Source organism: Takifugu rubripes, chromosome 7, assembly GCF_901000725.2.
Source record: "Takifugu rubripes chromosome 7, fTakRub1.2, whole genome shotgun sequence".
Classification (NCBI taxonomy): Eukaryota; Metazoa; Chordata; class Actinopteri; order Tetraodontiformes; family Tetraodontidae; genus Takifugu; species Takifugu rubripes.
In genome coordinates this window covers 550,061-570,860 of record NC_042291.1, presented here as the reverse complement: position 1 = coordinate 570,860, position 20,800 = coordinate 550,061, and the positions used below count along the sequence as shown (strand labels likewise).

General features: G+C 41.5%; 2 protein-coding genes across 3 annotated transcripts; both read left to right on the top strand.

Annotated features, from left to right (window-relative positions):
* The first annotated feature begins 11,566 nt into the window (after window positions 1-11,566).
* LOC101074004 (ladderlectin-like) lies at window positions 11,567-13,286 on the top strand. The gene is made up of 7 exons (XM_011618231.2): window positions 11,567-11,757; window positions 11,834-11,863; window positions 11,946-12,113; window positions 12,272-12,363; window positions 12,556-12,681; window positions 12,831-12,930; window positions 13,064-13,286. Exons 1-7 carry the CDS (start codon window positions 11,709-11,711, stop codon window positions 13,132-13,134), a joined length of 636 nt encoding a protein of 211 aa, XP_011616533.1. The 5' UTR covers window positions 11,567-11,708; the 3' UTR covers window positions 13,135-13,286.
* Window positions 13,287-15,451: 2,165 nt separating this feature from the next.
* ethe1 (ETHE1 persulfide dioxygenase) lies at window positions 15,452-20,218 on the top strand. 2 transcript variants are annotated; one of them, XM_029839200.1, is made up of 8 exons: window positions 15,452-15,522; window positions 16,153-16,373; window positions 17,630-17,774; window positions 18,297-18,445; window positions 18,540-18,669; window positions 18,798-18,887; window positions 19,161-19,277; window positions 19,397-20,218. In XM_029839200.1, the coding sequence occupies exons 1-8, from the start codon at window positions 15,486-15,488 to the stop codon at window positions 19,441-19,443; spliced, it is 936 nt and encodes a 311-aa protein (XP_029695060.1). In that variant the 5' UTR covers window positions 15,452-15,485; the 3' UTR covers window positions 19,444-20,218. The 2 variants fall into 2 exon arrangements, with proteins under 2 accessions (XP_029695060.1, XP_003977175.1); XM_003977126.3 differs by lacking the exon at window positions 15,452-15,522 and adding an exon at window positions 15,885-15,999.
* Window positions 20,219-20,800: the final 582 nt, after the last annotated feature.

The following is a 20,800-nucleotide window of genomic DNA, read 5'->3' as shown; positions in this document are numbered from 1 at the left end:
TGTCAGGAAGATGTGCAAATTGATGCAAACTTCACTGTAGGACACCAAACAAGACAATAATTGTTTATACTTGCAAATGCTGATTTATTGTAAAATAAGCACAAAGCCACAGTGGATGAATATCAATTTTTCTCAAAATATTTTAAGTTGCAATGATGCAGTCATTAACAATGAATCAATGCACTGAGCCAAAGTAATAATCAAAAGCTATCTGACTAATCATCAAAAAATCTCCAAATTGAAATAAAAGAGAGAAAAAGAGTCTCAAAGATGTTAAATCAATTAAAAAAAAGAGTAAAGTAAGTAAAAAATTAAAAAAAAAAATAAACGGAAGAATAAATATTAATATAATCCTGTGTAGTGGCAAATCAGTAATTTGTCAAAAATGGGAAAAGGTTAAAAATGCATTCTGCTTTCACATCACACACCCTCCATAAGCTTAAGCAACATTTAAGTAGGCTGTTTTTCCCACATTCCCTATACAGGTGTTCCCCTCCACATCTCCCATACCTATGTTTTACGTTAAAAACTGTACCAATGTGGCCATGTTTAACGTTTGTAACACCTAACAAGAGGCTGAACATACACTCCAAAACTGAAATTATTCAGTTTAGGAGTGTAGTCACAACCTTGTCAGGGATAAACTTATCTTTTACTTATATTTTTTAATTCTACCATCACCAACATGCTGTGATCTTTCTCACCATGCCTGGATGCCAACAGGTGCATGAATTCATTAACTGTTCAACTGTTCCATTTTTCCAGCTCTTTCAGGTTTTCTCGCAAGGGTATTCTTTATATGAATTCTCTGGTACTGCTACCAAGTACAACCATTTTCTTATCTGCAACTTTTTTCACTTTTTCTCATTTAAGTGCTTTATCTCTTTGTCCGGTCTCTTAGACTGTTTGTCCCACACCTATGGGACTGGAACCTCTTTCCTGATGGCAAATGGCTAAACAGACACAGTACCAACATCGTGGTATGATTTTTTTTTTCCCAAGATCTTTGCTGTGCTGATGAAGCTGAAGTTGGCAATCATTTCAAGGGGTTGTATAGGGGAGCTGATGATCTTCTCAACAGACCTGGTGTTTCACTGCAATGCCCTCCTGTCAACAGCAGAGCAGGCAGAAAACCAGATAATCACACAGTACTTTAGCACTGATGGCCTGATAGGACCCCTGCAGCATCTTCTCCGGGTGGTTCGTTCTCACAACTCAAAGAGGTGAAGTCTTCGTGGGCCTTTTTGACCAGCATTGATGCTGGTGTTGGTCTTCCAGTTGAGGACCTAAGAGATATGTGACCCTAGGAACTTGAAGGAAGACACACTCTTTCTACTCACCCTATTGATAGTGAAAGGGGCATGGTCTCCTCCCTGCCTTCTGAAATCCAGGACCATGTCTTTTGTCTATGTGGTGTTCAACTCCAGGTTGTTGCACTGCTGCACCAGTCTGCAAGCTCCTATCTCTCCTCTCTGTAGGGTCGGTAGAGTCATCACCTCCTGGAATCAGGCTGACGCCAATGGTGTAATTGTCAAACTTGATGATGCAGTTTGAAGGGTGACTGCAGGAGCAGTTGTATGTGTAGATACCATAGAGGAGGGGATTCAGGGTATAGGAGTGGAGCTGACCTAGCTTCACAAGCTGTGGACAGTTGGTCACTCTCATCCAGGAACACAATGAGGGGGATATGTTCAAATCAATCAGCTTCTCCAGAAGGATGTCAGGGCTGATGGTGTTAAATGCTGAGCTGTAAGCAACAAACAACATCCTGACTTGGGTACCTGGGACTTCTACATGGTTCAGGGTCATGTGAAGATGAGTGGCAATGGCATTCTCCGGTTTGCCCTGCAAGCTGTGCATGTGGTAAATAACAAGCATTTCAGAGCACTTCATGACCACAGACGTCAGTGCTACTGGTATGTAGTCATTCAGGTCTGACGTTCTCTTGGGGACTGGGATGACGGTTACTGCCTTCAGACAGTAGAAGAACTTAGCATGTGGCAGGGCATCCCCCTCAGGATCCCTACCAGCTGCTCTACACCTGTGTTATGAGTTGGAAAGTTGGCAGGGTACCAGGCATGCAGATGTGGATGTCTTGAACTGGGCTTAGACATGATTGGCGATTGGTGGCCCCTGTGGCTTCTCAGGTGCTTGATCTCCTGCCACACCTGCCCTGAGTCATTGTTGTCCAGTTGTGATAACCCCTATTGTCCCAGAAACCGTGGCCTCAAGTCAAAGTGGGTCTATTAACTTCTGTGCGCGTCTGTAAAAGCCTCAGCTGCACATCCTCACATTAATGTTTGTTTGAGTCAGATGTTATTTCTCACCTTATTATTTAAACAAATATTATCATTAAGCAAAGGTGGTTCAGAACTCACTGTTTGAAGATTTACAAATCTGAATTATTTTGTTACGTGGTATTCAACAACAGCTCAGCTCAACTTCAGTCGTCAACACAGATACCGTTAAATGAGGGCAGACTTTAATAGCACTAAAATAATCAAATAATAAACCATAAATATGTCAAATCTGTTCTCTTTTACATTTGCTTGGATGCCAGAGTGCAAACAAAAGCAGAAATAAATCTTCAAAGGTTTATTTTAAAATCCAAATAAATGAAGATGTCAGGGTTCCTGGGCACAGAAAGGGAATGCTTCTGAGGTCTAAGATGACACTTGAGCTGAAAACGATCAACTTATAGTTGTGTAAGGTTGGCTATGACTTTACTGGCCAACCAATCAAATTGGGGGTTGTGGAGCGCCAACCAGGGTGAGGTGAGGACAACAGGAGTGGAAGATGATCCAATGAGAAAGAGTGGAATTCTCAGATATGACAAGAGGAGGAATAAAACAGTGAGTTACCTTGACTAGTCACCTTGCCAGTCACCTGAGTTGGAATCAACCAGAAAGCTTAGAGAAAGAGAGTTGTGACCAAAAGAGACTACCTGGGAGTATCAGATGGATGGATAGGACCAAAAGACTAATCTCATCAGCACATGCAGGAGTGATGGTGAGGGGAGTCTTGTGATTGCAATGGCAATGGCAGGAGGAGATTATGTGGCCGGAGTGTCCACAGTACAGACAAACCCTGCACTTTGCTGCCTCTCAGACGGGGATAGCTGGGCTCAGCCCAGTTGCATCAAATCAAATCAAATCAATCTTTATTTATATAGCGTCTTTTACAATCAAAATCGTTTCAAGGCGCTTTCCAGAATCCCAGGGCCTAACCCCAGACAAGCAACGGTGTCAAGGAAAAACTCCCCTTTAACAGGAAGAAACCTTGAGCAGGACCAGGCTCATGTAGGGGGACCCTCCTGCTGATGGCCAGCTGATAGAGAGAGAGGAGAGGGTTGGAGGACAGGCAGAGGATAGAATGGAGAGGAGAGGAGAGGAGAGGAGAGGAGAGGAGAGGAGAGGAGAGGAGAGGAGAGGAGAGGAGAGGGAGAGGAGGGGAGGGGAGGGGAGGGGAGGGGAGGGGGAGAGGAGAGGAGAGGAGAGGAGAGGAGAGGAGAGGAGAGGAGAGGAGAGGAGAGGAGAGGAGAGGAGAGGAGAGGACGGGCACAGAAACACATACAAAAATACACTATTTATACAAGCCGCCGGCCGAGTGGGTCAGCAGGGCCATCATCATGCAGCTCCGAAGGCGGCGATACCTGTAAATGAATACAGAAGGGGGGGGGGAACTACAAAGGATCAGCATAAGTAGTCTGCTTGATGAGGAGGAAAGGAGAGGAGAGGAAACCATGACCCAGTGGGGGGGTGACAGAGGCCTGTCAGGTGATCATGTTTCCGGAACCCGGTAGCCTTGGCCTATAGCAGCATAGCTAAGATGTTAACCTAACGATTAGACGACCCCCTAAGTATGATAATTTGTCTGTCTATAATAGTAACTGGAACTACAGAATTAGTAACAATAAGCTTTTTCAAAGTGGTAGTTTTTTAGTCTGATCTTAAAAGTAGAGATGGAGTCAGCCTCCCGTACCTAGACAGGGAGCTGGTTCCATAGCAGGGGGGCCTGTTAGCTAAATGCTCGGCCCCCCATTCTACTCCTAGAGACTCTGGGAACCACAAGTAGACCAGCATTCTGAGAGCGGAGCGGCCTATTGGGCTGGTAAGGTATCACTAGCTCCTCCAGGTAGGATGGAGCTAGGCCTCTGTTTCACCCGGTGTCTTTGTCTGTTCAGCATGTGAAATGTTTAGTTACTCCTCTGCCTCCTTTAATGAAGGGACTAGGTGCAGAAAGTGTAGTTTATTTACGGCTATGGAGGCGAGACTCAGTGAGATTGAGACGCGGTTCCGCAGCTTAGCTGGAGCTGCGTCAGGTAGCCAGGAGAAGCTAGCTGCTACGGAGCCGCCTAGCATAGCTACAGCTAGCGGTTCCCCGGCAGCAGCCGAGCAGCCGGCTAGCCAGGGCGGCTGGGTTCGGTTCACAGGAAGCATAGCCCAAACCAAAGGCCCACGGTGCACCACCACCGCTTCCCGTGGCTAACCGTTTTTCCCCACTCGGCAACACACCCGCTGAGAAACCGACCCTGGTAATTGGCGACTCTGTTTTGTGCTACGTGAAGCCGACTCCAGCGACCATAGTCAAGTGCATTCCGGGGGCCAGAGCGGGCGATGTAGAAGCCAATCTAAAGCTCCTGGCAGGAAGTAAACATAAATTTGGTAAAGTTATTATTCACGTCGGAGCAAACGACACCCGGCTTCGTCAGTCGGAGGTCACCAGAATTAACATAGAGTCGGTGTGCAACTACGCAAAAACGATGTCGGACTCCATGGCATTCTCTGGTCCCCTCCCCAATCTGACCAACGATGAAATGTTTAGCCGCATGTCGTCGCTGGTTGTCACGGTGGTGCCCCGAAAACCAGGTGGCCTTTATAGACAATTGGAGCACTTTTTGGGGAAAACCTGGTCTGATTAGGAGAGACGGTGTCCATCCCACACGAGATGGTGCCTCTCTCATTTATAGTAATTTGGCTAATTTTATTAGACCCAAAGTACCTGACAACCCAGGGTCCAGACCAGGATGCAGAGTTGTAGTCTTACACACCTCTCTGCTGCTTCCATAGAACCCTCATCCACCAATAATAATATTTAACACTATAGAGGTAGTCTCTGTTCCACGGTTAAAAGTTTACCAAGCACAGAGCAAGGGAGCGGTCAATCACCATAATCTTATTAAAATTAATACCAAAGCACAAGTTGGAGGAACTAATATCACAATTAAATGTGGACTGTTAAATATTAGATCTCTTTTGTGTAAATCCCTGTTAGTGCACGACCTGATAGTGGATCATCACATTGATTTATTTTGTCTTACTGAGACCTGGCTTCAGGAGAAGGAGTATGTTAGCTTAAACGAATCTACTCCTCCTACCCAACTTAATTATCACATTCCTCGTTTTACTGGTCGAGGAGGGGGAGTGGCAGCAATCTATCACTCCAAGTTATTAATTAGTCCTAGACCAAAATATGGCTCCAGTTCATTTGAAAGTCTGACTCTTGGCATCACACATCTGAGCTGGAAGACAGAAAAGCCACTTTTGTTTGTAGTTGTATATCGGCCCCCTGCTGGGCCACATTCAGAGTTCCTTTCTGAGTTCTCTGATTTCTTATCTGATTTGGTCCTTCGAACGGACAAAGTCATTATCATTGGAGACTTTAATATCCATGTAGACGTTGTAAATGACAGCTTCAGAAATGGCTTCATTTCATTACTTGAGTCAGTTGGTTTCCTCCAGCAGATAAACCAACCAACTCATAGCTTCAACCACACCCTAGATCTAGTTATGACTTATGGTTTTGAGATAGAACATGTGTCAGTGTTCCCTCAGAACCCACTCCTGTCAGATCATTCTTTGATCACTTTTACATTTATGATTAAGGATTCTTCTATGCTCAGAGCACAGTCTCACTATAGCAGATGTCTTTCAGATAATGCTGTAGCTAAGTTTAAGGAAGTGAGCCCTGTGCTAATCCCAGGACCACTGTGTGTTTCCCCAGGGATCAATTATTATAATCTTAGCCCTGCTGAGGTTGACTCTATTGCTGAAGGTGCAGCAACCTCACTGAGAATCACACTTGATTCTGTTGTCCCCCTGAAAAAGAAAATAGTAAATCAGAGGAGGTGTGCCCCTTGGTATAATTCACATATCAGGACCCTCAAGCAGAAAGCGCGAAGACTGGAAAGGAAGTGGCATTCTTGTAAAATAGACAGCTATCATGTAGCCTGGAAAGACTGTCTATTAGTTTACAAAAAGGCCCTCCGTAAGGCTAGAACAGCTTATTTCTCTTCTTTAATTGAGGAAAATAAGAACAACCCCAGGATTCTTTTCAGCACTGTGGCCAAATTAACCAAGAGTCACAGTGTTTTAGATCCACGTATCCCTTCTTCCCTTAGTGGTGAAGACTTCATGAGCTTTTTCACTGATAAAGTTCTAGCTATCAGAGAAAAAGCTAACCAGGCCATCCCAACAACTGGACCATCACCAGATGTGCTGACTGTGGGAACATACAGGTTCTCCAACGAGCCCTTAAACTCCTTCACTCCTATATATTTTTCTGAGGCATCATTGCTGATTCAGAAATCCAAGTCGACCACGTGTCTCTTAGATCCCATCCCAACACACCTGTTGAAGGATGTTTTACCAGTGATAGGCAGCTCTATCCTGGACCAGATCAGTTGTTCTTTAGTGACAGGTTATGTACCCCGGTCCTACAAGGTGGCAGTGATTAAGCCGTTGCTTAAAAAAAAATCACTGGATCCTGATGTCTTAGCAAATTATAGGCCAATATCCAACTCTCCTTTTATCTCTAAAATTCTTGAGAAGGTGGTGGTGACTCAGTTACTGGAGCACCTGCAGAGAAACAGCCTGTATGACATGTTTCAGTCAGGCTTTAGAGCTCATCACAGCACAGAAACAGCACTTCTTAAAGTTACTAATGATCTTCTTATAGCTTCAGATCATGGACTGGTCTCTATGCTGGTTATGCTGGACCTCAGTGCTGCTTTTGATACAGTTGATCACAGCATCCTGTTACAGAGACTGGAACATGTGATTGGGATTAAAGGGACAGCACTAGACTGGTTTAGATTGTATTTATCTGATAGATACCAGTTTGCTCATGTCCATGGTGTTCCCTCTTCATACAGTAGGGTTAGCCATGGAGTTCCACAAGGTTCTGTACTTTGACCAATCCTTTTCACCTTGTATATGCTTCCCTTAGGGAACATTATTCGGCAGCATGGGATAAATTTTCATTGTTATGCTGATGACACTCAGCTTTATTTATCCATGAAACCAGAGGAGATAGAGAAGTTAGTGAAGCTCCAGACCTGTCTTAAAGACATAAAGTCCTGGATGTCTTCAAATTTCCTCCTCCTTAACTCAGGAAAAACTGAGGTCATGGTGTTTGGTCCTGAACCTCTCATGGATATATTAGATCACATGATCACTCTACATGGTATCTCATTAGCATCTAGTCTCTCTGTGAGGAATCTTGGAGTAACTTTTGATCAAAATCTCTTCTTCAACTCACACATTACATTAGTCTCTAGAAGTGCTTTTTTTCACCTGAGAAACATCGCAATGATCAGGAAACTACTGACGCGGCATGATGCTGAAAAGTTAGTCCATGCATTTGTTACTTCCAGGCTCGACTATTGTAATTCTTTATTATCAGGGTGTCCAAACAACTCTTTAAGAAGCCTCCAGCTGATCCAAAATGTATTGACAAAAGAGACCACATAACTCCTGTACTGGCATCTCTTCATTGGCTGCCCGTTAAATTTACAATAATTTTTAAAACCCTTCTTTTGACCTCCTCTCCTCTCCTCTCCTCTCCTCTCCTCTCCTCTCCTCTCCTCTCCTCTCCATTCTGTCTTCCCCCCTCTCCTCTCTCTACCCAGCCGACCATCAGCAGGAGGGTCCCCCTACATGAGCCTGGTCCTGCTCAAGGTTTCTTGATTTCTTGATTTAATCAGACCACCAGTGAACAGGATACAGTCAAAAATCAAAACTCTTGATGTGTGAGAAGTAGTGATTGAAAAATATGTAAAAGTAAAACAGAAAAGGTAAGGATTAGATAACAGAGAAAAAAACAGAATCCAAGTTTAGCAAAGAAAAATAATCATTTAGTTTTACTTTCAGTTTAACCCCCAAGATAAACATGTTAATTTGATCTTGTCATGAAGCAGAGCCTCATGTTTGTTTGTGTATCTATGTGTATCACAACAAATATTGTGATAATACCATAAGTGTACTTTAGTCTTAACTGTAAAATGATTTATGTTAAAAATGGTACTGTGTCATGTAGTTCAAAGCCTTAAAAGGTGCAGTTCCATCAAGAGAAAGTTAACTGATTAAACTTTAATGATCTAATTTCTTGTTTTGTTAAGTAAGAGTAAAAATAAACTGAATGTGTGTGATTCATTAATTTAAGAAAATGAAACCTACTAATTATAAGCTTTATTGTTGTACTGTATACAAGTACAACAAATTAAGATAAAATACAGAGTAACTAAAAACTCAGCTGACTAGAATTCATAATCACCAGTTTGAACCTCATCCCACAATAGTCACAGAGAAGTAATTTCAAATGCTGATTAATTGATTAATGAGCACAAAGCAACAGCAGAAAAACATCTGTGATTTAGTGACTTAGCCCAGAGAGTGAACTTCAGTCTGCACTACAACAGAGATAAATGAGGGCTGACTTTACTGGCACTAAAACAATCAAATAATAAATCCTAAATACGTCAAATCCAACCTTTGGATGATCATGTGTGACCACAAGCTTAACAAGAGACACAATAATAAATATAAAAGTCTCAGAACAATAAAAGTAAAAACAGATTAACAAATACAAGCAATAAAGCAAATTTGGGATAAAGTTGAAAAAGAAAATTGTTGATGTGTGAAAAATGATAAGATCAGGATCTCAGTGCAGTGGTTGATTTTTGTTTTAATTCAGGCCTGTCAGACTGGTGGAGAAGGAGCATCCAGGGGATGAAGGTGACCTCTTCTTGCAGAAGCTAGGGTAGGAAGGGTAAAAGGTGAAGTTTGACCACAGCAGCCTCTCATCAAAGGTGAAACAGTTAAGCTCAATGCGCCAAGGGTTATACTGCAGGCCATGTCGAACATTGAGCCTGTCATTGCTTGCCAGATGAAGTGCTGTGAAGGGATGCTAGGTGCCCTTGGCCCCAGCATCGGATCACAGGGCTTCTCATGAGGGTTTATGATGGAGGAGGATGAACGGAAGGATGATGGCTAAGCTGTCATCCATTTTGAGCAACACGTCCCACCCCCTACAGGACACCCTGGCAGCATTGGGCAGCTCATTCAGTGAACTCCACCCTCGCTGTGTGAAGGAGAGGTATCACAGGTATCTTTCCTGCCGGCTGCTGTCAGACTGCACAATAAACATAATGCCCGCTAGCACAATCTGAATATTAGATATTCTGATATGTATATTGTATTCACCCTATGCACAGGTTTATAGGGGCCGAGTATCCATTTACCTGGATTATTGTAAATATACATCCTCTTTGTATATTCCAAATTCTATTCTATTTGATTTTATCTTATTTTTCTCTGCGTGCTCTTGCTGTTGTTGCACTGTAAATTTCCCCGTGTGGGACAATAAAGAACCTGAATATGAAGTAGCGGTGCTTCATTGCCTAAATGAACCACCCAACTGGTTCATGTTCCAAGCATTTGATTGACTGACATGATTCAGTCAGGTTGATATTTGAGCATATACAATTTTTATATGCAAACTAAAAATGCACAATTTGGGATTATTGTCAGAGAGTTGTTGCTGTTGAGCTGTTGTTGGTATTGTGTTCAGTTTCTAAACTAGATCACTAGATCATCTCTTCAGCTGGGAAGAGAGGCTGTTCTGACATGTGGTTAAACTGATACTGCTGATTAAGTAGGTGTACTGCAGGTGTACTGCGCAAAAATAAAACACAATTCACAAATCACTGTACTTGGAGACTTACAATCTAAATTACTTACCGGTACTCATGAGGTATTAAACAAGTTCTCAGAAAGTGAACTTGAGTCTTTCAATAACAAGTTAATTGATTAAATACGAATGATCTGATTAGTTCTTTTGTTCAGAGTAAAGAAATAGAAACCCAGTTATTATAAACTACCTTATTCCATAAAATTAAGATGAATAAATAAATAAAAGCACTGTTCTTAACACACTTTTCTGCTGACTGGCTACTGTCGCACATCAAAACCACAGGTGTGACTGAGCAACTGTCTTCTTGAAGTGCAATTAAACTCGAAAGACTTAATTACTTTTACAAGAGTTCATTTTGGTTTGAACCCATTTTTCCAATTGTCTAGTCTAGTGAGTCTGACATAAAAGATACATTTCACTCTTCTCCATTCATTTTTTTTACAGCAGGAAAATGTTGAGCTTGGTGTAAGACTTTATTTGAAACACATTTGTACACAGTAATTGGTTCTACTTTGATGTGGCTCTGGTAGATGTGATAGTCACCTCGATGTTGTAAAGTTTTCGTCTCGGCCATACATTCTTCGGCAACACATGGGACAAAATAAAAACTTGGTTTACATAGATCATATCTCTACTGGATCAGTGCACGTGGTAAATGTCAGATAAAAGAGCCTAAAGCTCGTGCTGAAAAAGCTATAAAAGTGATTTCTGTTTGCAAAGGGCGAAAGTCTCTGATAAGAAATGTCTTAGAAAGATTGTGAGCAAGAAAACAAGCAAATTTGTCATATTATTAACAAAAAAAGTGGCTTTTCTGTGCAGGTGGTTCACAAATCACAACACTCTATTTAAGGATTTACAACCTGATTTACGTATTTATAAGGTATCAAACAAGAGCCCAGAAAGTGAACTTCAGTCTGTTGTCGGCACTGTTACACAGATAAATGAAATATTCAAATAACTGACCATAGTTAATCCAACTTGGGAGTTAAAATTTGTGATCACAACAAGATTAACAGTAGACCTAAAAATATAAATGAAGGGCTCAGAAAAAAGATGAGTGCAAAAAGAGAAAAAATGCTTATTTTTTTTAAAGTCACTCCTAACTTAGGGTTAGAATAGTTTAACAACTACAAGCAATAAAAGCAAATTAAGGATAAGGTTTACAAAAAAGATTATGCAAAAAAGAAAATAACAGGATGTTTTAATCAAAGTTACTTTTAAAGTTCACTTTATAAAAGTTACTTTTATTAAAGTAAATCTGATTTATTCCTTATATTTGTTGAACTTTGACTTTTTTCCTATCATCTTATCCAGAGGAAACTTCCTGGAACCATAAATGTACTTTAGTCTTTAGTCTCTAACTGTAAAAGGCTTTCTGTTAACAATGGTTAATATTCATTAGGTGAATAGGGAGGGTCTTCAGCAGCACATGGGAGAAGATAATGACTCATAGATTAATTATCAAAGGGTCAGTACAAGTTTGTGGTTATTACACCAATAAAGCAGCGTGATTCTAGAACAAACAACAGCAGCAGCAGGTTCTGACATGAACACGCCCACGTGCTGCTCAATGTGGATATAAAGAGCTGCGACAATCAATCCGCTCATACCTGACCAATATCGACTCACCTGACAGTGAAGACATCCACCTGTTTTCAGCCAGAGGATCTGGTCACTCTCAGCTCTCTTTAGAATAATTCTTCATCTCAACACAGAACGACCTGCTCAGCATCACCATGAAAACTGTGCTGATCCTCTCAGTCCTGCTGTGTGCTGCCCTGGCAGGTCTGACACACACACACACACATACACACACACACACAGGATGATTAACAGTAATCTTTGTTCTTTGTGTATGCAGCTCCAGCAGAAGTTGAAGAAAAGTCTCCAGGTGGGTGTTCAAGCTGTTTGTTTTTATCCAACCAGGCATTCAGATGTGGATCTGACCTCTGACCTCTTTAATATATTCACAGAGATGCCAGCAGGATCAAACCCTCAACCAGTGGAGGAACAAATGGCTGCTGCACCCGCCGAGGAGGTAGTGAGCGAAGATGAGAACGGAGGTGCTGATGATGCTGAGAAGAAGTCAAAGGCGCTGCAAGAAGAGGAGGATGAAGAATCTGATCCTGCTTCCAGAAATGGTAGGAATCATGAAATAAAACAACCTGGTTTGCTCTTGTGTTGTATCTATGGTCCCTCACAGCTGGGAGGATACATGTGGGTGTGATTTGAGCAGAAGTTTCTGCTGTGACAGCTGGAAAAGCAGTCCAACAAAATAAACTCAGCCTTTTCTCTGCAGCTCGTTTTAACTTCTGTCCAGACGGCTGGTTCACTCACAACTATCGATGCTACATCTTTGTCAATTCTCCCATGAACTGGTACAGTGCTAAGGTACTTCTACTACTACTACTACTACTGTTACTACTACTACTATAATACTGCTCTATTCGTGTTTTGTACTTACTCAAAGTGTTGGTGGCTGAGTCAGATTGGTGCCATCATTTGTGAAGAATGAGAAATTTCAATAAATTCCAGGGTGTTCCTGTTTTGGTATTCAGCCTTTGCTCTTGTTCTGTCCAATAGGATCACTGCAACAGTTTGGGTGCTCACCTGGCCTCAGTCAGCAGCCCCAGAGAGTACAGCTTCCTGCAGCAGATGACAAAAACATCCAGCCAGTCCATTGCGTGGTTGGGGGGTTTTTACCTGCAGGTACCAACTGATGAATATCTGGTCACACAGTCCACAACCTTTAGAGAAGGCAGGGTTTTGGACTGTTTGAGGCTATAGTCCAGCAGGTTGTTCAGACAGAGTAAATGTCCATCAGGTGGATATACTAAGGATGTTTCATTGTGTGTCAGGGCCGTTGGCTGTGGATCAACAATGAAGGTTTCTATTACACCAACTGGTACTCGCAGTCCTCCTCTGTCAGCTACCCCTGCATGTTCTTACGCACCACATGTAAGTGCAATTATTTTATGTCACTTCAGGATATGACATGACTGAAAGGTTTGCTGCTAGTCTGAGTTTCATGTGAAAACAGTAAGCAACATGAATTTGTCTTAATATTGTTTTCTCTCTCCATCATTTTTAGATGGTTGGGGTAACAGCCAGTGTACTTCTGCTCAGCGCTTCATCTGCTCCAAGAGCCCATTCAGTTGTTAAACATTTGTTGTAATGTGTCTTTTATTGACAGAAATGCCAACAATTTGTTGTCCGAATGAATTCTAGTTTTGTTTCTGTTGTTGAATTTCATCTTATGTGTTTAAGAATTTTGTACATACCTGCTGCAGACGGGTTTAAATAAAAGAAAAAAATGTTTCAAACAAGTGGCAGTCAAATTTCTTTATTGTCTATCATTGTAAATTAGCAGCATATCTCTTGTTCTTTATAGTCACCTTTTAACACATGAATTATGCTACCTCACATCATAGGATTTCTATCAACCTAACAATGACCAAATACCTTATGGGTCCAAAATTTGGTGAGAAAGTGTTTCATCTATACTCTACACAGACACAGCCCCTCTTTCAAAGTGTATAACACCATCTTATTTCTCCTTACCTTTGTCCACTGAATCCAACTTGGAAACTGTGGGAACCAAAAGCTAATGCTAGCTGCCTGCTCTCTTTGTTGTTCAAAGGCTAAAGTAGCATCTCTTCCTGCCACAGACTCTGAATGCACAGACACACAACCAGAATATCAGAAGAATTATGATTTATTTTTTTTAACGTGCACAATAAGGACAGCAGTGATCTGGCAATGTCGTTCTCAGGTCTCAAGTTCCAACCTAAATATAACATGAGCCACTGATTTTTTTTGTTTTTTTTGTGTGCATAATAGAATCAGTGCAAACCACATGGATAAACAAATATAATTACAGGTGTAATGACCAGAGAAATGTACTACAAGTTCTATTTGTAGGAGTGTGTTTATCCTGAGAATTTAACAGTCTGTTGAACTGTTCCTGAGTGTGGGGGTCCAGGCTACAATGCTGCAGCACTGTCTACCAGGTGGAAGCAGCTGGATCTGTCTGTTAATGTGCTGCTGAGGGTCTCCTAGAGTATGCTTGTCTTTCTTCCTGCAGTGCTGGAAGTAGAGCTCCACTATGGATGTCGAGGTGGTAACCAGGTGGTGATGCAGCCAGTCAGAACACGTTTGACGAAGCATCTGTGGAAGCAGCAGAGTCTCTTGGAGTCCATGTTGACTCTCCATTTGTGGAAGAAAAAGATCCACAGTCTGGCTGTTTTATTGACTTCGGTGTAATTCCAGGTCAGGCCCTCAGCGATGTGGGCATTCAGGCACCTACAACTGCTAACTCTCTCCACTACTGTTGATTTCCATGGGGCCTCATCCTGCAGATTCTTCTGATGCTCACTTTTGGAGGAGCAGGCTGAGCACAGAGCTCTGAGGGACAGCAGTGTTGATAGCTAAACTGTGGAATGTGGTGTCTATCAGCACCACCTGGTGCCTTCCTCGCATATCAAAATATTTTTCACCTGCAGACCCAACTCTTGACAAGATGATTGACAAGATGAAGTCTAGCACCGCATTCTTACCAACAGCCAGAAGAGGGAACGCGTTCTCAAAAAGGTTGTTGACAAAGATGCACACTATACCTGAAAGGGGAAATGTTGAACTTCACTGCAAATGATGGGCAGCATGACATGATGCCTAAAATCTCCATACAGTCAACAGGTCACATTGAATTTAATGGCAAGTACAAAGAAAAGGCATATGTTCTCTTGTCTAGGCTCCAAAACATTGACTTCCTCACTGTATGTCAAGTTCTATCCAACCTTACAGGTATCACAGTGCAGCCACATGTTCCAGTCTTTGTGTACAAGGAGCTATGTGAGACAATCAAGGATGAATTCAATCGGTTGATCACAGCATCCTGTTATGGAGACTGGAACATGTGATTGGGATTACAGGGAGAGCATTAGACTGGTTTAGATTATATTTATCATATAGATGCCAGTTTCCTCACGTACATGATGTTTCCTCTTCATACAATAGGGTTAGTCATGAAGTTCCACAAGGTTCTGTACTTGTACCAATTGTTTTCACTTTGTAGTTGTATTAAAGAACTGTATTAAAACTCAGGACTTGTATTATTGTATTGTACTTGTAAAGTTTCAATGTCCTCAAATTTCCATCTCCTTAACCCAGACAAAACTAAGCTCATGGTGTTTGGTACCAAACTTGACAAAGTGACAAACTAATCTGTTCTCAGAATGCTGGTAAAATTGTGGTCCCCAGAATCTCTGAGTAGATTGGGTGGCCCAGCATTCATTGTAACCTTTCTGATTTGTTGGTTTAGTAACCTCCACACTTTAAACAAAAGCTGAGGGATGTGGTTAAACTTTGGCAAAAAAACAAACAATTTACGTTAGCCAAAATGGTCTTGACTCCGTCTACAAGGCTAGAGCCACCCAGAGGGGAAGTGACATTCTGGTAATCCCTCTCCAGCCTCTTCATGCAAAGTTTCAGATAATCCCTTCCTATAGAATCCAATGCTTGTCAACAGTGTCAAACCTGCTGACCCTGAAGGTTCCGTGAGTGTGTGTGCATGTATCTGTCTGTGCCTCCAGCTTTATGTGTAAAGCTGATTCGACTTCCAGTACAAATCAACAGTACATTTTTTTTTTTACAGATTCTGTTAAGAAGATTTTCAATGTTATATGGCCCCAACAATATAATTATCAGTGATCAAAAATGCTTATTATCGCAATTGTCAAAAATCAAAATCAATTCTACACATTTAAGTTGCATGTAAGGGAACATTGACTAATACTTTTGATATTTCCATGACATGATTACCTCTACATGTCACCAGTCACGTAGTCCACTGCGCTGAGGACAACTCTTAAACGCTAAAAGGACAATAAACTGTTATTAAATTTGATGCCACTTCAGTGTGTGGCTGGTTCTGCACGTCTTTATTGGCCTAATCTTTTTTTGTTAGGAGATAACACAGCTCATTGTAGGTAAATTCAAGCAGGTGTAAATCATAGGGAGCAATCTCAGGTAAATGATTCCATTATGTCGTTATACTGCATGAATTTTAACTTCAGGGAACAACAACGTCAAGAAGCCAGTTGGGCGCAGGACTTCCGGGAACCTTCTTGACATTACTCCCGTTTTTCGTTGATAATATCAGATCCCGCCTTTTGTCCTCAGAACGAGCTGCGATGTGCTCCCTGATGAGCAGAGTGAGACCGGTCCAACGGGCTCTGGCTGTCTCGCTTCAGCTCAGAAGAAACACCGAGAGCTCGAAATGCGCTCCAGCCGAGAACAGGTGGTCCTCTCCCGGTGTAAACGCTGGCGCTGACCCGCTTCGTACTACCCGCAGATTCTATTGTTCGAGAATGGCGTCCTCGAAAGGACTGTTCTTTAGACAAGTAGGTTTATGCATTTCTACAATGTTGTGGGTGTGTTTTTGTTATACGGTGAAAGAAAAGCAGCAACTTTTAGCCAGTTAGCTGGCAACGTTAGCAGGAAGTGTTACCCAGCGGCTGTTAGCTAAAGTGTTTTGGTCCCTCCATAGATACATACGTGCTGGTTCTGTTCCCCTGCAGGCTACTGTTGTCACTACTGTGTTACAATCTACATTCTCCTATTACACCTTACATATAACATTCTGCAGATAATGCTAACGTTTACCGAAGAGATGGATTTACTAAATGTGTGTTACACTAGCCGTCTCATAGACAAACTGTCCGCATTCCTCTCAGACTGTATAAAGTATAAACTTCGGATGTTTTTTTTCCTTGATGCTGACTAAGTCCCTCCTAACATATATACCGGGTATACATATATACATTTCACATTCCCTTATTACTCACATTTGATTAATGAAAGGTGATATAGTGGGATATTTCCTTTTCCATGCTTAACCACAGAATCACCAGATTATTTAAGTGTGTCATTAAGTTCACTGACTGACCTCCGTAGTTGTCATGTTTACTTCACAATCCCATGAATGTAGCAAAAAAAGTCTACCCGTGTGTGTTTCCTATAAATGTCAGCAACTTTGAAGGCTGGTACTCACCAACCTGATGGTGTGTGAGTTTACAACAATGTTGTGTGAATGCGCTATTTCAGTTTTATTCCACCCTGAACAGTTATTTGTCACACAGCACGACAGCAACATGGCCCGGTGGAGTGATGCTGTTTAAATTCCCAGAAACTGCCCGACACTTTTGCAGGTTACTTTTACATAAATATATAAGATATTGGTTTTTAGCTTCTGCAGTACTTCCCCATGTTCAGTTTGATATAGCCAGGAGAGCCAGCCCATTACGTAGTCTTTGTCAATGTTTGTTGTGCGATGTCGTACAACTGGCCTGAAATGATCCCGGTTTTTAGTTGAAGAGTAAACATTTACAACTCTCCCAGATTTGCCCTGCTCACCCGGCACAGCAAAGGTAACATTTGTGGAGTTGATTAAATTAAGTAATGCTAGAAGTATAAAAAGAAATAGTTCTACCAGAACAAAACAGTGGAACAACCAATTAAAAGAACACTGGACTGAAATTTGTTGTGCCAATTACAATAGTCTTTAGTAAAGGCTGTGTCATATCCTTATTCATAGTCAACATATTGACTCAGTAAATTATCTGGTGGTTCACCAATATTTACTATTGCCTGTGTTCAGTTGTTTGAGTCTGAAAGCAGCACCTACACCTACCTGCTGGCAGATGTAGAGACCAGAGAAGCTGTCCTGATCGATCCTGTGCTGGAGACCATTGACAGGGACCTGAAGCTCATACATGAACTGGGACTCCATCTTAATGTTGCAGGTATTAAATGTTCCATATATGAATTAAAGTTTAGGTAGGGAACACGACAGAAATTAGCAAAATCTAGCTCGAGTACACATTCATTGCACATGATTCTGTGTGAGTTTTAAATGTTTTCACAGCATAATAATTACAGCAGCAATTAAGTCTGAAACTCCATCCTAATTATAATAAACAGGAGCATACAAATAACATGCCAAATAGAAGCAGTGCTAAACATTTGAAATAGTGAAGTTAAAAAGGAAAAAAATAATCAACCCGGAACTTAAGATCCAGCAGCGAGCTACACAAGCATGCACACACAGTGTGTGTAGGTCCTAAAAACACACTTTCTGTTATTGTAAACATTAGTGATATATAACCGTGGTAATAAGGTGAGATGATTCTCTGATGACTTGTGTCCCACTTATCATTACTCTAGTAAAGATTCATAGCAAAAGCTGCTTTTTGCTTTTATGGCTATACTGATGAATTTTGGACAACATTATTTCAACCAGGCCTTTTTTGTTCTCCTTGTGACAGTTAACACCCACTGCCATGCTGACCACATCACCAGCACAGGGTTGATGAAGACAAAGCTGGTGGGGCTGAAGAGCGCCATCTCCAAATTCAGCGGGGCGACGGCAGATATCCTCCTGTCAGAGAATGACAAGATCACCTTTGGGAAACACGTATGATGAACAGGTTCCTCACTTCATGTATACTGTTAGTCACAGTATACCACACATTTACAAAATGAACAACTTAAAACGTTTCCCTCTGTAGTTTCTGACAGTGTTGGAAACGCCGGGACACACTGATGGTTGTGTGTCGCTGGTGGTAGACGATCGGAGCATGGTTTTTACTGGGGATGCTTTGCTTATCAGAGGCTGTGGCCGGACGGATTTCCAGCAAGGTACATGGATGTCTTGTCACAGCTTCTTGCACACTGCCTGAAAAATCTTGCAATGTTGCTGGATGACCACAAGGAGGCAGTACAGCATCTGAAGAGTCTAATGTCTGCTTAATGTTTCCATAATTCAGGTAGTCCGGAGAAGCTGTTTGGGTCAATTCATCAGAAGATCTTCACTTTGCCTGACGAATGCCTGGTCTACCCAGCACATGACTACATAGGTCAAATGAAAATGCATACATTCTTGTGTTATTTCCCTAAAGTGGCACCAGCCTTTGAGTTGCGTCAGTCTTGTCTAGTATTTGTGAAAACACGTTGTATTTTTTTTAAGTTTCCCATTTTAGCAGACCACGACAAGATGTTGTTCCACATTTGCAATTGCATTTTCAGTAATTTCTTTATATTTTCCAAATGTTTCTGCCAAGTAGTGTGATTTTCAGGGAGAACCTTGACACCACAGGTGACTTCTGGTGCTCTGTCTTTTTGTGCCTCAGGCCAGCTGATGTCAACAGTAGGTGAGGAGCGCAAGTTTAACCCCCGTCTGACCAAGAGCTTAGATGAGTTTGTGAACATCATGAACAACCTGAATCTTCCCAAGCCTAAAAAAATTGGTATTGAAAACATACATTTACACATGTACACAAGCACTTACGCTTTCAGTCTTCCAAGCAGTTACTCGCTGTTTCACATGGATCTTCTGAACCAGTTTTTCTTCTGTCCTTTTTTGTAGATATTTCAGTGCCTGCAAATTTGGTTTGTGGAGTCTACCACGTGTGACGGTCCTGAAGATGGAAGGACTTCAATGACAGACTGGCTGAATTATTGCATTCTTCTTCTTTTGTGCTGTTAATCAATCACCGAAGGCCTTCATTGCATGTGGCAGTGATGTAAATAGATGCAATGAAAATTTGGGTGATTTAAAGCTAAATAAGCTCAATTAAATCCCAATTTATGGGCATAGTTATTAGCTTTAACAATAATCAGATACTGATTTATTGATGTTAATAGACAAATTGGGTTCTATTGTGTTGGAAAAACATTTTACATAATAATATATGGCTTTCTTTTGTATAATGAAACAAATGCTTTGAAAACAAACTTTTAAAAAGGATAATGCTTTTGTTGCACAAGTGAATTACTTAGAAATAAGCGCCTGCTTTTTATTTTTGACTGTGCAGTCCTACTGCTGCCATCGGAAGCTGTGCTTAAATACAGTAGGCCAGGAGTTACTTAATCTGATTAAAGTTCCAAAAGACCCTTATGTGTGTGTGTGTGTGTGTGTGTGTTGTGATTGTTTATGTGCTGCAGAGTCTTTCAACTGGGTGCAAAACATTGGATCAGAGTGTTCCATTCAAGGTTTGGTTTGTATTCATGAATGCTCGACTGAGAGTTCTATTCCAATGTCCTGACTTCTTTTGTTGAGGTTCCTCTCTTCGAAAAACACACTTTTCAAGCAGGAAGTTGAAACTCTGCAATTTGCATGATTGTCCACTGACCACATATTCATTTAAATCACTGTAAGATGCTAAAATAAACTCCCACTTCAAATGTCCCTGTCTGGATTTCCATGCGTTGCATGTGCACTCTTTTTTATAAGGTTTAACAGGTGGTTTGGTGGGGAGCATTTTAAATTTTCCTAAATTTTTATTGGGTCAATATGAGAATATTTTCATCTGCAGGTGTTAAAGAGGCAGATTTAAATCTGACCTGATGCCAGTTAACTGGTGATATGTCTGTGCCGTCCCTACCTCTCGTCTGAAGGCAGCTGGGAAAGCCCCCTGACCTCAGAAAGTCTGGTTTGGTGTGGAATTGCCACAACAAATATATGAAAAAGGGCTTTTTTATGGTTGTAACATATGCATATTCATCAGCTGTATACTAGCTCAGCCTCACATATTCATGTGCATTTTTTAGAAGGAGGTGAGGTGTCTTTGCTGAGAGGCAAATGTGCCAGTTGTCCTTTCACCCAGTGTGTTCCATCCATCCATCTGCCTCACCACAACACTCATCACTGTAGCCCCATGAACATTTGTTCCACTGTCCACACATCAGTGGAAACACTCTACAACACTATCAGCTCTTCCATGGAGAGGTCAGTCGGGGTGAGAAAGTCCTTAGAGTGAATTCCTTAGAT

What these genes read in the sequence shown, in the direction of transcription:
- LOC101074004 (XM_011618231.2), top strand. Translation starts at nt 11,709, where the DNA reads ATGAAAACTGTGCTGATCCTCTCAGTCCTGCTGTGTGCTGCCCTGGCA. An exon ending in AGTTGAAGAAAAGTCTCCAG is followed by an intron (nt 11,864 to 11,945) that starts GTGGGTGTTCAA and finishes ATATATTCACAG; the next exon opens with AGATGCCAGCAGGATCAAAC. An exon ending in CATGTTCTTACGCACCACAT is followed by an intron (nt 12,931 to 13,063) that starts GTAAGTGCAATT and finishes CATCATTTTTAG; the next exon opens with ATGGTTGGGGTAACAGCCAG.
- ethe1 (XM_029839200.1), top strand. Translation starts at nt 15,486, where the DNA reads ATGCTTGTCAACAGTGTCAAACCTGCTGACCCTGAAG. An exon ending in AGATCACCTTTGGGAAACAC is followed by an intron (nt 18,446 to 18,539) that starts GTATGATGAACA and finishes TTCCCTCTGTAG; the next exon opens with TTTCTGACAGTGTTGGAAAC. An exon ending in CCGGACGGATTTCCAGCAAG is followed by an intron (nt 18,670 to 18,797) that starts GTACATGGATGT and finishes TCCATAATTCAG; the next exon opens with GTAGTCCGGAGAAGCTGTTT.